This window comes from Eptatretus burgeri, chromosome 7 (genome assembly GCF_056783735.1).
Source record: "Eptatretus burgeri isolate ZD-2024b chromosome 7, Ebu_testis_v1, whole genome shotgun sequence".
Lineage (NCBI taxonomy): Eukaryota > Metazoa > Chordata > Myxini > Myxiniformes > Myxinidae > Eptatretus > Eptatretus burgeri.
Genome location: NC_140967.1, coordinates 93246094 through 93261678, shown reverse-complemented (window position 1 = coordinate 93261678; position 15585 = coordinate 93246094). Strand labels below are relative to the sequence as shown.

The 15585-nt window shown below is 41.4% G+C and overlaps 1 protein-coding gene across 6 annotated transcripts in view; it reads left to right on the top strand.

Moving 5' to 3' along the window:
• The window catches only part of LOC147023814 (receptor-interacting serine/threonine-protein kinase 4-like), a 68137-nt gene that overhangs the window by 32693 nt on the left and 19859 nt on the right, over positions 1 to 15585 (top strand). For all 6 annotated transcript variants that reach the window (XM_085889637.1, XM_085889636.1, XM_085889635.1 and 3 more), the window contains 3 exons: positions 6776 to 6962; positions 8713 to 8790; positions 11164 to 11201. In XM_085889637.1, coding sequence (XP_085745763.1) covers positions 6776 to 6962; positions 8713 to 8790; positions 11164 to 11201 — 303 coding nt within the window. The remainder of the gene's footprint in view (positions 1 to 6775; positions 6963 to 8712; positions 8791 to 11163; positions 11202 to 15585) is intronic.

Below are 15585 nucleotides of genomic sequence, written 5' to 3'. Positions count from 1 at the left end.
AATGCCCATCATACAGGCCGAGATAATCAGAATGCCCATCATACAGGCCAAGATAAGCAGACTGCTCATCATATAGGCCTAGATAACCAGAATGCCCATTATAAATGCTAAGATAAACAGAACGCCCATCATCCAGGGCGAGATAATCAGAATGCCCATCATACAGGCCCAGATAAGCAGACTGCTCATCATATAGGCCTAGATAACCAGAATGCCCATTATAAATGCTAAGATAAACAGAACGCCCATCATCCAGGGCGAGATAATCAGAATGCCCATCATACAGGCCCAGATAAGCAGACTGCTCATCATATAGGCCTAGATAACCAGAATGCCCATTATAAATGCTAAGATAAACAGAACGCCCATCATCCATGTCCAGATAAGCAGAATGTCCATCATACATGTCCAGATAAGCAGAATGTCCATCATACATGTCCAGATAAGCAGAATGTCCATCATACATGTCCAGATAAGCAGAATGTCCATCATACATGCCCAGATAGCAGAATGCCTATAATACAGGACAAGATAAACAGAACGCCCATCATCCAGGCTGAGACAAGCAGAACGCCCATAATACATGTCTAGGTAAGCAGAATGTCCATCATACATGTCTAGGTAAGCAGAATGCCAATCATACATGTCAAGATAAGCAGAATGTCCATCATACATGTCTAGATAAGCAGAATATCCATCATACATGTCGAGATAAGCAGAATGCCCATCATACATGCCGAGATAAGCCGAATTCCCATCATACATGCCGAGATAAGCCGAATGCCCATCATACATGCCGAGATAAGCCGAATGCCCATCATACAGGCCTAGATAAGCAGAATGCCCATCATACAGGCCCAGATAAGTAGAATTCCCATCATACAGGCCAAGATAAGCAGAATTCCCATCATACATGCCGAGATAATTAGAACTCCCATCATATATGCCTAGATAAGCAGAACGCCAATCACCCAGGCAAAGACAAGCAAAATGCCCATCATACCTGTCTCGATAAGCAGAATACCCAGCATACATGCATAGATAAGCAGAATGCCCATCATACATAACTAGATAAGCAGAATGCCCATCATATATGCCGAGATAATCAAAATGCCCATCATACATGCCTAGATACGCATAATGGCCATCATACATGCCGAGATAAGCATAACGGCCATCATACATGCCTAGATAATTAGAATACCCATCATACATGCCCAGATAAGCAGAATACCCATCATACATGCCCAGATAAGCAGAATACCCATCATACATGCCTAGATAATTAGAATTCCCATCATACGTGCCTAGATAAGTAGAATGCCCATCATACATGCCGAGATAAGCAGAATGCCAATCATACATGCCTACATAAGCAGAATGCCAATCATACATGCCTAGATAAGCAGAATGCCAATCGTCCAGGCATAGACAAGCAGAATGCCCATCATACCTGTCTAGATCAGTAGAATACCGAGCATACATGCCTAGACAATTAGAATGCCCATCATACATGCCTAGATAAGCAGAATTCCCATCATACAGGCCGAGATAAGCAGAATGCCCATCATACAGGCCCAGATAAGTAGAATTCCCATCATACATGCCCAGATAAGCAGAATGCCCATCATACATGCCGAGATAATTAGAACTCCCATCATATATGCCTAGATAAGCAGAATGTCCATCATACATGCCTTGATAAGCAGAATGCCAATCACCCAGGCAAAGACAAGCAAAATGCCCATCATACCTGTCTCGATAAGCAGAATACCCAGCATACATACCTAGAAAAGCAGAATGCCCATCATACATAACTAGATAAGCAGAATGCCCATCATATATGCCAAGATAATCAGAATTCCCATCATACATGCCTAGATACGCATAACGGCCATCATACATGCCTAGATAAGCATAACGGCCATCATACATGCCCAGATAAGCATAACGGCCATCATACATGCCTAGATAATTAGAATTCCCATCATACGTGCCTATGTAAGCAGAAAACCTATCATACATGCCCAGATAATTAGAATACCCATCATACATGCCCAGATAAGCAGAATACCCATCATACATGCCGAGATAATTAGAATTCCCATCATACGTGTCCAGATAAGTAGAATGCCTATCATACATGCCGAGATAAGCAGAATACCCATCATGCATGTCTAGATAAGTAGAATTCCCATCATGCATCCCTAGATAATTAGAATTCCCATCATACATGCCTAGATAAGCAGAATGTCCATCATACATGCCTGGATAAGTGGAATTCCCATCATACATGCCTAAATAAGTAGAATTCCCATCATACATTCCTAGATAAGCAGAATGACAATCATACATGCCTAGATAAGCAGAATGCCAATCATACATGCCCAGATAAGCAGAATGCCAATCGTCCAGGCACAGACAAGCAGAATGCCCATCATACCTGTCTAGATTAGTAGAATACCTCGCATACATGCCTAGATAATTAGAATGCCCATCATACATGCCTAGATAAGCATAACGGCCATCATACATGCCTAGATAAGCATAATGCCTATCATACATGCCTAGATAAGCAGAATTCCCATTATACATGCCTTGATAATCAGAATACCCAGCATGCATGCCTAGATAAGCAGAATACCCAGCATACATGTCTCGATAAGCAGAATTTCCAGCATACATCCCTAGATAATTAGAATTCCCATCATGCATGCTGAGATAAGCAGAATACCCATCATGCATGTCTAGATAAGTAGAATTCCCATCATGCATCCCCAGATAATTAGAATTCCCATCATACATGCCTCGATTCGCAGAATACCCAGCATACATGCCGAGATAATTAGAATTCCCATCATACATGCTGAGACAAGCAGAATACCCAGCATACATGTCTAGATAAGCAGAATTCCCAGCATTACTGTCTAGATCATTAGAATTCCCATCATACCTGTCTCGATAAGCAGAATTCCCAGCATACATGTCTAGATAATTAGAATTCCCATCATACATGCCAAGATAAGCAGAATACCCATCATACATGTCTAGATAATTAGAATTCCCATCATACATGCCAAGATAAGCAGAATACCCATCATACATGTCTAGATAATTAGAATTCCCATCATACATGCCAAGATAAGCAGAATATCCATCATACATAATTAGAATTCCCATCATACATGCCTAGATAAGCAGAATACCCATCATACATGCCCAGAAAAGCAGAATTCCCAGCATACCTGTCTAGATAATTAGAATTCCCATCATACATGCCGAGATAAGCAGAATACCCATTATACATGCCCAGATAATTAGAATTCCTCTCATGCATGCCTTGATAAGCAGAATACCCAGCATACATGCCTAGATAATCAGAATACCCATCATACATGCCAAGATAAGCAGAATATCCATCATACATAATTAGAATTCCCATCATACATGCCTAGATAAGCAGAATACCCATCATACATGCCCAGAAAAGCAGAATTCCCAGCATACCTGTCTAGATAATTAGAATTCCCATCATACATGCCGAGATAAGCAGAATACCCATTATACATGCCCAGATAATTAGAATTCCTCTCATGCATGCCTTGATAAGCAGAATTCCCATCATACATGCCTAGATAAGCAGAATACCCATCATACATGCCCAGAAAAGCAGAATTCCCAGCATACCTGTCTAGATAATTAGAATTCCCATCATACATGCCGAGATAAGCAGAATACCCATTATACATGCCCAGATAATTAGAATTCCTCTCATGCATGCCTTGATAAGCAGAATACCCAGCATACATGCCTAGATAATCAGAATGTCCATCATACATGCCTGGATAAGTGGAATTCCCATCATACATGCCGATAGATGTAGAATTCCCATCATACATGCCTAGATAAGCAGAATTCCCATCATACATGCCTAGATAAGCAGAACGCACATCATACCTGTCTGGATAAGCAGAATACCCAGCATACATACCTAGACATGCAGAATGCCCATCAATCATGCCTAGATAAGCAGAATGCCAATCATACATGTCCAGATAAGTAGAATTCCCATCATACATACATGCCTAGATAAGTAGAATTCCCATCATACATGCCTAGATAAGCAGAATGTCCATCATACATGCCAAGATAAGCAGAATTTCCATCATACATCCCTAGATAATTAGAATTCCCATCATGCATGCCTAGATAATCAGAATGTCCATCATACATGCCTAGATAAGTAGAATTCTCATCATACATCCCTAGATAATTAGAATTCCCATCATACAGGCCCAGATAATTAGAATTCCCATCATACATCCCAAGATAATTAGAATTCCCATCATACATGCCAAGATAATTAGAATTCCCATCATACATCCCAAGATAAGTAGAATTCCCATCATACATCCCCAGATAATTAGAATTCCCATCATACATCCCCAGATAATTAGAATTCCCTTCATTCATGCCCAGATAAGTAGAATTCCCATCATACATGCCTAGATAAGCAGAATTCCCATCATACATCCCTAGATAATTAGAATTCCCATCATGCATGCCTATATAAGCAGAATGTCCATCATGCATGCCTAGATAAGTAGAATTCCCATCATACATGCCTAGATAAGCAGAATTCCCATCATACATACCTAGACAAGCAGAATTCCCATCATACATGCCTACATAAGCAGAATTCCCATCATACATGCCGAGATAAGCAGAATTCCCATAATACATCCCGAGATAATTAGAATTCCCATCATGCATGCCTAGATAAGCAGAATTCCCATCATACATACCTAGATAAGTAGAATTCCCATCATACATACATGCCTAGATAAGCAGAATGCCCATGATATAGGCCTAGATAAGAAAGACCACTAGTTTTCGGCGAAGTTCAATCTGCTTCCAGATATGGAATGATCTCGCAGTATCGATCAGTTTCGGGCTCCTGGTAGATATTACACCATCTTGTTATTATGACCATTTAACTCGATGGAGGCGTTTTCGGGAATGTTCCTGAGCATGTCCATATTTGTGGCAGAGCAGAGCCAAGAGAGCGAAGCGAAGAGCCGGAATATTTTGCTTTTTCATACAGGAGCGAGGCTTGTGGAAGAGCAAGGTAGAACTGACAGTGGGACAAACATCCACGAATGAAAGAACAGGAAAAGAGGAGAGGGAGGAGCGGAGGAAATACTAAATCTAGCAAGTAAGATGGTTGGGCTAGGAAATGTTAATGGGGGTATTAAAGATAATGGATGGCAAGAAATGGTGATGAACTGCTTCCTTGAAGTCCTGGAGGGAAGAGCGAGACAGAATTACCTTTGAAAGGTGGCTCCATAGATGGGAAACGTGATGAATAAAAGAGTTGAAGTGTATAATCAGTCTAGATTTTGGAAGTTCAACTCGGATGGGGTTACTGGAAGAACGCGTGCATCCTCGAGTGGATAAGGAGGGACAGATGACTCAGAAAGCAGAAGAAGCAATGTTGGAGAACAGATGGTGGGAAACGGAGAGACCATGGACTTACCTGCGATGAGAGTGAAGCAACAGATCCTGTGCTTCGGCCTAATCATGGGATATTCAAATAATTTTGAGCTTTAGTTTGCAAGGAATTCAGAAGAAGCAGATGTGATGCTGGGATGCCAGCCCATTCGAGGAGAGCATTTATTTATTGAGCTATGGACAAAGGTCTTGTATACTGTGAGTATCTCTGATTTTCCGAGGAAAGGCTTGGCTCAATGGAGGATGCCCAGTCTGCGGCTGGCTTTGGAGGACATTTTTGCTATGTGGTCAGCCCATAGAAGATCTGAAGGTTGAAAAGACTGAACCTGCTCCAGTGGTAGACAGGTAGGTTATTTTGATGATCATTCCAGAGCGAAAGGGTGAGACCCATGAGATTTTGCAAGATTGAAGGACATATTCCATTTATCAGACCAGAGTCTAATCGTTTCCAGCTCAGAGAGAGACATAGCTGCTGTCTGCCGAGCAGAGCAATGGGGTTTCCATGACACATGGAAGTTTATCCGAGTATCTGGATATGCTCACATCTGGGCCCTGATACATAGGCCATGCAACGTGGTTGATATTTACGAGTGAATCTCGACTTAGCTGGATGTGAAGTTTAAATCTTGGAACACATTATTTGCAACAACAAAAAAGAGAAGCTTCTGATGGCAAAAACAATCTCTTCATTGAAAATAAATCTTTAACAGACTTGGAGGTAAAGGAAAAAGACGATAAGCAATCGGATGAAGCTGCGTTGAACAAAAGGACCAAGGAGGTGCAGTCCAAAGGGGAGGAAAGGTGGACATCTTGCTTCACCTTATGACATACCGGCGTGTTCGTGCCCCACTCGTGTTGCATCTCTTAAATAAATTTGACTGGATTACGCCCAACTGCTGTTAGGACTTTGATCGATCAAGGACCTTATTTTTGTGACACATTCTGATGAGATATGAACTCAAATAAAGAAACTGAAAATAAATATTCATGGTGATTGATTACCTTGGGCAGCCTTGATTATAACGTATGAAGTTTTGAAGTGGAAAAGTATTTATTTTAACTAGTTTGATGTTTCAGAGGTAATACATTTCCTGTGATGATTCATTTGGTGTTGGGAGTACATCGGTTTGGTCTACGTACAGCCTTTTTGACCAATAATTAATCTACATCCTCACATTTACATAGATTGTGCTCGATTTGGTTTTCTGATTCAGGTTCTAATTCATTCGGTTTTGTCTTCCCTGGTCATACCCATTCCAACTAGGAAAATATGCCATCATTGAAGTATTCCTTTTGCAAACCTCCAAGACAAGATTTCCATAGTTTGGACGTTTTTGATGCCAAATCTCCAATTCAGGAGGCTACACCACCTGGTGGTCAAGATGAAGCACCTGGAAGAAGTGTATATCATGACAAACCGACGAACCAGGAGCCTCGAAGGGTAACAAACGGTATGGATTATGACTTTGAATATGCACGGATGTTAACGTTTCATCGGGAGATGGAATTCCGTCATGAGAGATTTCCAGCCAAAACTTGATTATTTTAGCAACAAATAGTTTCTACAGAGGCGACTATGTCTTGCCTTGGTGTGTCGATGATTGGTTATGAAACATCAATGATTCACCTTTCACGGCATACTGGGGACTTGCTAAAGCGAAACACAACAGTCTCGTAATAAATTAATGGGGAATTTGCTGAAGTTGTATTTGCTGCATGATGCTGGATTTTATCCGATAAAGTTGTAAAGTCTAAAACTCAATGATTATCAAACATAGCAATTCAGTTTTTAGAAATCTGACCATTGGTTGCCTTTAATCATATACAGAGATTGCATGGGGGTTGGTAAGAAATCATCACATCCGCATGTTTCATAGAGATTGCAGTGGACCCGAAGCATTCCAACTGCAGAGGGCGCACCCTGCTAGGCGAACGCACACATACACAGTTGACAGGAGGCGAAGAAGGTCGAATTTCCAGAGTAAGATTATGGTGATTGTGGGCATTGTGGGGGTGTGAGAAGGGGACATTGTGTTGAAGACGTAGTGGGGTGCGATGGTGGCACATCGGACAAAGGCATTGTATACTGTGAGAATCTCTGATTCATAGGATGTGCTTCAGGTCATACGATGTGCTTCAGTAGCAGGTGAAATGACCAAATTCACAAGTGTTTTTCAAAAATATCCTTTTTGAGGTGATGGAGGTGAAATTTTGTGAAAGTACAGGCTCAAAGAAGACAATTGCATCATTTCTTGCAGTTTTCTGCTGAAAATGAATGCTCAGAGGGCCACTCTGTTTGAAAGATGCTGTAGTCTTTTAGTATCTGAAAATCACATGAGACAGCAATTTCAGCATCCTATCTGAAATGTATACTTCAGAATGGAGCACCCAGAACAGTCATGTAAAATTCAATCCGATTCTTAGAGGAATTGTACACGGATCTTGGCAGCTCCATCACAAATGCACTCATAGTGAACTGCACACAAATTAAAAGTGGGAGGCCAACTATCTGTTTGAGCTTTCTGGTCCTGGGGTTCGATCGCCATTGATGTCAAATATAATCGACAAAAATTGCTCTTCTGCTGAGGTTCCAGCATGAGACCGACATGCTGCATCTGCGGGGCATGCAATTTGTGGGAAAGGGACGTAAAGCCAGAAAGCTGTATTAGCTGCATTGATGTGGATGTGGAAATATCCTACGGTATGTTTTGCGATAATGGGCACTCGAGTCGTTACGTTGGCCACGTCGTCTCTGGCAATGAGTTAAATGAGATATGGATTTTAATTACTGCAGGGCATGGATCTTTAGCGAAGGTTAAAGAGGATGTAGATGATAGGTGTTTAAGCAAATTGATAGAGTACATTTACCGGGGATAGATTAGTTCAGTCAATAAACAAAGCGTGGGCGTGTAGATACGACACAGCATGTATGAGAAGCAAAATATCCATGCTTCCTTGTATTTCCTTGCAATCAATGAACAAGATTGAAGCCCAAATAAAATCAGATTTTTGTTTTTATTGTAACTAATTGAGCCCTTGGCAGAGACGGGCTAAACACCGTCCAAGACGAATTGATGACTTCGGCATTTGAAATTCCAGAATGCTGTTTGACACCACTCTTTTTGGCCTGATTAAAGATCAGGACTATTATTTGTCATCTTACTGTTGGATAACTTTATTGCCTGTGCTCTTGATGTGCAGCAAAACCAACTATGCTCCAAGAAGAACCTGGAATGGGCCCTTCTCATGCAATAGCGGAGCAAGCGATGGCACACAATGGTAACTTTGGTATACAAGCTGGCACTGGAATTTTGTTGTTATGTGTGATGCAAACAATCATGTCACAATCATAATTGAGCAGAGTTGCATATTCGGTCTGTTCCAAATTTAGAAATTTGAGCCAATAGTTGAGAAATGTAATGAGGTTCCACCATAAACTTTGTGAATGGAGTCTGCCCTGAAGTCATCTTGTCAAGAGAAACTTTTGCATCATATGATTGTCTTCGATGGTGTTTTGCTTCCTGCACCTGCTGACTTTGGTTCAACTAAAACTAATATTTTCCGGAAGAGGCACTACTATATTAAAAGGCACTTCTATCATTACCTCCGCCACCAAAGGTAGACGGAGGTTATGTTTTCACCCCTGTCTACTGTGAGCAGGATATCTCAAAAAGTTATGGACGGATTTGGTCGTAATTGGGTGTGTGACAAGGATGAATTGATTCGAATTTGGTGAGCATCCGAATCTGGATCCGAGAATTAAAAAAAAATTTTTCAAGTGATTCTTCACAATTGAGAGGTAGGAACAAAAATGATATATTGCACGATATTTCAGAACGTCGTGGACGGATGACAAAACTTGGTGGATGAGTTGGGTGGGTGACAAGAATGAGCTAATTAGATTGTGGTTCGGGTCTGGATGTAGATCCAGCCTATCAGTGGGATACAAAACGTAAACTGTTCAGCCTGGTGGAGGTATGCGCTCTATCGAGTGCCGCTCTAGTTTCCCACAGTTTTCAGTTAAAAGCCAAGTTTGACCAAAATCACCATAAAATTGTTCTGCAAGTACATGTATCCTGTCATTTAGGTTCCTGACATCCATTCCTTTTGAGCCAACTTAGTGAATCGAATGCTCTAGCATTGAGCTTATAGATGGTGCCCAATACGATCATCTGCTTTCAAATCGTTGAAGAATTGAAATGGGAATGCGATGGGGTAATTAATTACCGAGTGAGTATTTAACGCAATGGTTTTGTGCTTCCACTCATGGTTTTATTTTCCTTATTTTTCATTTCCTCACAGTAAATGAAGCTTATGCACAGGGTTCCACGGAAATTGCAAAAACGACAAGACGTACGACTTGATTGCCAAATTGATCCAAATGGCACCCCATATTTGAACTGCGAGCTTGCAGTCAGGGCGAAAAGCATTGTTAGTTTACAACGAAAGAAAGACGCCATGGTGTTGAAGGGTCATGCCATGCCTTTAAATCACATTAACATCATAGACATCTGACTCCAACACTTCCTGATGGGGTCTGGTAAGGAAAGACAATGTGCTTGAGCGGCAGACCAGATAGTTCATGCTGCCCTGGGTACGTTTCAGCCCTCACCACTTACCATCAGTGGTGTTCCATTCACTGGTATATAACCAAAAATCATCACCTTCATTAGTTGGGAATGTGATACGTTGCCCTGATGAAGGCCACCAACGGCTGAAACCAGTCAGGAGTTTCACCTTTTTAGCCATTGGTGACACCATTTGGACTGCATTTGGTCAGGATGAAATAAGTTTTCAATTTTAGTTTGCAACATTAGTTAGTTTACAACGAAATAAAGATGCCATGGCGTTGAAGTCACAACATGCCTTTAAATCGCATTAACTTCATATACATATGTATATATATATATATATATATATATATATATATATATATATATATATATATATACATATATATATATACATATATATACATATACATATATATACATATATATATATATATATATATATATATATATATATATATATATATATATATATACATAATCCTTTATAGGGATGACATCATGCATGATATACATTTTTTTTTAAATTAAAAGTGATTTTGTCAGCAATACATCGGGTGCACATTATATTTTTAGTCTAGATCATCTTTTTTGACTTTGATTCCATTGTCAAACTTTTAAATCTTCTCCTATCAGTTTGCCCTTCTAAAAAATAAACGAACTAAAGTCAAGACAAAGCTCTTTTTATTTATTTGGGGAGAGTGTTTTATGCCTTTACAGGCCTGCATGATTATTACAATGCTTATAGCTAAATAAATCAGCGCCGTGTCGTATTTCGAGCAACCTGATGCTTCCTAAACATTCAGGTCACTTTAATCAAACCAAAGGCCTTTCAAGGCAGCTGTCAACATGCTCCGCATGGAGGAAGGAATAGCTTTTTAGGATAACAGTTGCCATAGCAATAATGCTGAACTGAAGGTAAATATAAGGGGGATTTGATACTGTGGTTAGGGTAACCAGTATAATGATGACAAAACCTTTCATGAAGAGGAAATTGTCAAACCACATAGTTATGGATTTTGCGGGTTATGCCTGCAGGCTTCACTCACCTTTAACCATTTTTGTGTGTGTGTCCGTTCAGACCACCACCAAACAACCGCGGAGCCTCCACATGTCATGGTAAGCAAGAAAGATGTTTATGCCACTGCAAAAAACTGACTAATCATATTAAATAAAGAAAACTGCAGGTTTTCTGCAAACTTATTGTGTTTAGTACCTTTATTATTTTTTGTAAATTTTTGGTTTATTTATTTGTTTCCTGTTTGAACCTGCTTGCCTGTTAGCTTGTAGCACGTGTATGCTATCGCCAGCATGCTGTTAGGCTGTCTATAATCCAATATTGGGCTCGTCAGTGGAATTCTTTAGCTGGTTCAGCTGTGTCACAACAGCTGTCAACACAGTGCACAGTGCAGTCCATTAGCCGTGACCTCATTACCAACTGTCTGTCTCTTTGCCCAAGGCAAGGATTGTTGTTAATATATTTTTTGTTGTTGCAGAAAATGGGCTCTGTTGGATACTGGTTTTGGCAATGAACTTTATCTTACAATTTCCAGTTAAATTCCAAGGCAGCACCATCTAATATCTTTGAGAAAATTACCTTTTTTTTTTTTTTTTTTCCTCTCTCTCTCTCTCTCTCTCTCTCTCTCTCTCTCTCTCTCTCTCTCTCTCTCTCTCTCTCTCTCTCTCTCTCTCTTTCTCTCTTTCTCTCTTTCTCTCTTTCTCTCTTTCTCTCTTTCTCTTTCTCTTTCTCTTTCTCTTTCTCTTTCTCTCACTCTTTCTCTCACTCTTTCTCTCACTCTTTCTCTCACTCTTTCTCTCACTCTTTCTCTCACTCTTTCTCTCACTCTTTCTCTCACTCTTTCTCTCACTCTTTCTCTCACTCTTTCTCTCACTCTTTCTCTCACTCTTTCTCTCACTCTTTCTCTCACTCTTTCTCTCACTCTTTCTCTCACTCTTTCTCTCACTCTTTCTCTCACTCTTTCTCACTCTTTCTCACTCTCGTCATGCACATACGATTGTGGTACAATGTCACATGGGTGAAACATAGCCCTGAAAGGTTTCTGGCCTCTGGCTAACTAGTCCTAAAATGCAATGCATGATTGCACACTTGGAAGATGAATCGGATGCAGGGGTACTTGTGGATGATCAAACAGAACTACCAGATTTGTTGAACCACTCAGCTTGTCCAAAAAGCAAAATTAAAATGTTATGTAAGTGACACGATGGTAGTGATTAGTCTTCAAAAGAGGTGCAACTTATAGCTTGCTGTGTGCCATTTCTATATTTCTTTCCTTCCTTCCTTCCAAGACTGAAAATTGCACTTTATTTTGGTCTAACCCCAACAAAAAAATTATATTTTTATATTTTAAATTGCAATAACTGAATATCAGATTATTTTCAGGCAGTTGGGTTTCAAGATCAGTATATTAAATCCACATTATAATGGAATCATCTTTTACATGAGAGTCTTGCCATATCTCGCTGGCCTTATCTTTGTCCAAGTGATGATAAAGTCAGAACAAAGTCAGATGGTGATACTTGCACCACACTCTTTAGGGGGTTCGTGTGAAATGTCCAATACATACATGTTGTTGTTCGTCTTTCAGCTGCTCCCGTTAGGGGTCGCCACAGCAGATCATCCGTTATGATCCGCATACTGATTTGGCAAAGGTTTTACGCCGGATACCCTTCCTGACGCAACACTGGTCGCCTCTTACGACACAGGGATAAGGATTGGGTTTCGCCATCATTCCAGGCTGTCCTCCACCCTCTCATACCGAGGCCCAGCACATAGCTCCTGTCCTTAAGCGATCCTCCAACCCAAGCCTCCGAGTAGCCGGATTACAGGCGCACGCCACTACGCCCGGTAAATGTCCAATACTTCTTCTTCTTCTTCTTCTTCTTTCAGCTGCTCCCGTTAGGGGTCGCCACAGCGGATCATCCGTGTGATCCGCATAGTGATTTGGCACAGGTTTTACGCCGGATGCCCTTCCTGACGCAACCCTGGTCGCCTCTTACGACACAGGGATATGGTACACCTATTTTAACCGGGGTATACACCGGCCCAGTATACTGGTACTCATTTCGCCGACCTCGGGAGGATGACAGGCTGAGTCAACCCCTTGGTGTATTAATTCAGTGGCCCAACGGGGCTTGAACTCAGGACCTTTTGGATCCCAAGCCGCTGCCCTAACCACTGCGCCAACACACCAGGCTTGAATGTCCAATACATACATACATATATATGTATATATATATATATATATATATATATATATATATATATATATATATATATATATATATATATATATATATATATACATCCATTGGGACCATAGTCTGTGCAGAGCATTGGTGCTGCTAAAGCAGTCTCCTTGGCCATTGGACACAATCCTGGACAGGTCACCACTCTGACACAAGATACCAGCAAGCTGGCACTCATTTTGCCGACCTCATAAGGATGACAAGCTGAGTCAACCCCACCTGGTATTAATTCAATAGCCAAGCAGGATTTGAACTCAGGACACGAGGATCCCAAGCCCACCACCCTAACCATTCAGCCAACACCAGGCATTAATTGTGTATGTGTATATGTATATGTACATATATTTACTCTACAAATGACCACTCACACTCCTCTATCTGAAGAAGCTGCATAAAGCAACCCAAGAAGACATACACAAGGTAAGCACTATGCTGTTTCAAACCCTTTCCGAAGTTCCTCAACAACGATAAAGATGTTAACACATAGTACACACATGAGAATCCCAATGCTACACACCCCCTCAGCTACCGGACCGGTTTCATCGCTTATTGGAAAAATCAGCGATAGTGCAGACAGTAATGCGTACCAATGACACTCTCAAGCATGTACCACGTGCAAATGTCAAAAGCAGTCAGTCAACATGTATTATATATATATATATATATATATATATATATATATATATATATATATATATATATATATATATATATATATATATATATTGGAGATAGTTGGAAGTGGAGGTGGAGATAGTGAATCTGGAAGTGGGGTGGATCAGTAAGGATGAAGTGAGGACTGCTATGAAGAAGATGAAAAGTGGAAAGGCGGTTGGCCCAGATGACATACTAGTGGAGGCATGGAAGTGCTTAGGAGAGATGGCAGTGAGGTTGTTAACCAGATTGTTTAATAAAGTCTTGGAAAGTGAGAGGATGCCGGAGGAGTGGAGATTAAGTGTACTGGTTCCGATTTTCAAGAATAAGGGTGATGTGCAGAGCTGTGGAAATTACAGAGGGATAAAGTTGTTAAGCCACACCATGAAGTTGTGGGAAAGAGTAGTGGAAGCTCGGTTGAGAGGAGAGGTGACAATCTGTGAGCAGCAATATGGGTTTATGCCAGGAAAGAGCACCACTGATGCGATGGTTGCTTTGAGAATGTTAATGGAGAAGTATAGGGAAGGCCAGAAGGAGTTACATTGTGTGTTTGTGGATTTAGAGAAAGCTTATGATAGGGTGCCAAGAGAGGAGTTGTGGCATTGTATGAGGAAGTCGGGAGTGGTGGAGAAGTATGTGAGGATCGTGCAGGATATGTATGAGCACAGTGTGACAGCGGTGAGGTGTGCGGTAGGAATGACGGACCGGTTTAAGGTAAAAGTGGGATTGCACCAAGGATCGACTCTGAGCCCTTTCCTGTTTGCAATGGTGATGGACAGGTTGACGGACGAGATCAGACTGGAGTCCCCATGGACTATGATGTTCGCGGATGACATCATGATCTGTAGAGAGAGTAGGGAGCAGGCTGAGGTGAGCCTCGAGCGGTGGAGGTACGCACTGGAGAGAAGGGGAATGATAGTCAGTCGGAGTAAGACGGAGTACATGTGCGTAAATGAGAGGGAGGGTGGTGGTATGGTGCGGTTGCAAGGAGTTGAGGTGGGGAAGGTGGATTGGATTAAATACTTGGGATCAACTGTCCAAAGTAACGGAGAGTGTGGGAGAGAAGTGAAAAAGAGAGTGCAGGCAGGATGGAGTGGGTGGAGAAGAGTTGTAGGAGTGATTTGTGATAGAAGGGTAGCTGCAAGAGTGAAGGGGAAAGTATATAAGATGGTAGTGAGACCAGCTATGTTGTATGGTTTGGAGGCGGTGGCACTAACAAAAAGACAGGAAGCGAAGCTGGAGGTGGCAGAGTTGAAGATGCTGCGATTCTCGTTGGGAGTGACGAGGATGGATAGGATAAGAAATGAGTATATTAGAGGGACAGTGCAGGTTGGACGGTTTGGAGACAAAGTGAGAGAGGTGAGATTGAGATGGTTTGGACATGTGCACAGGAGGGAAGCAGCGTATATCGGGAGAAGGATGTTGAAGATGGAGCCGCCAGGCAGGAGGAGAAGAGGAAGGCCAAAGAAGAGGTTCATGGATACGGTGAGGGCGGACATGCGGGTGGTTGGAGTGTCAATGGAAGATGTGGAGGATAGAGCAAAATGGAGACGGTTGATCCGCTGTGGCGACCCCTAACGGG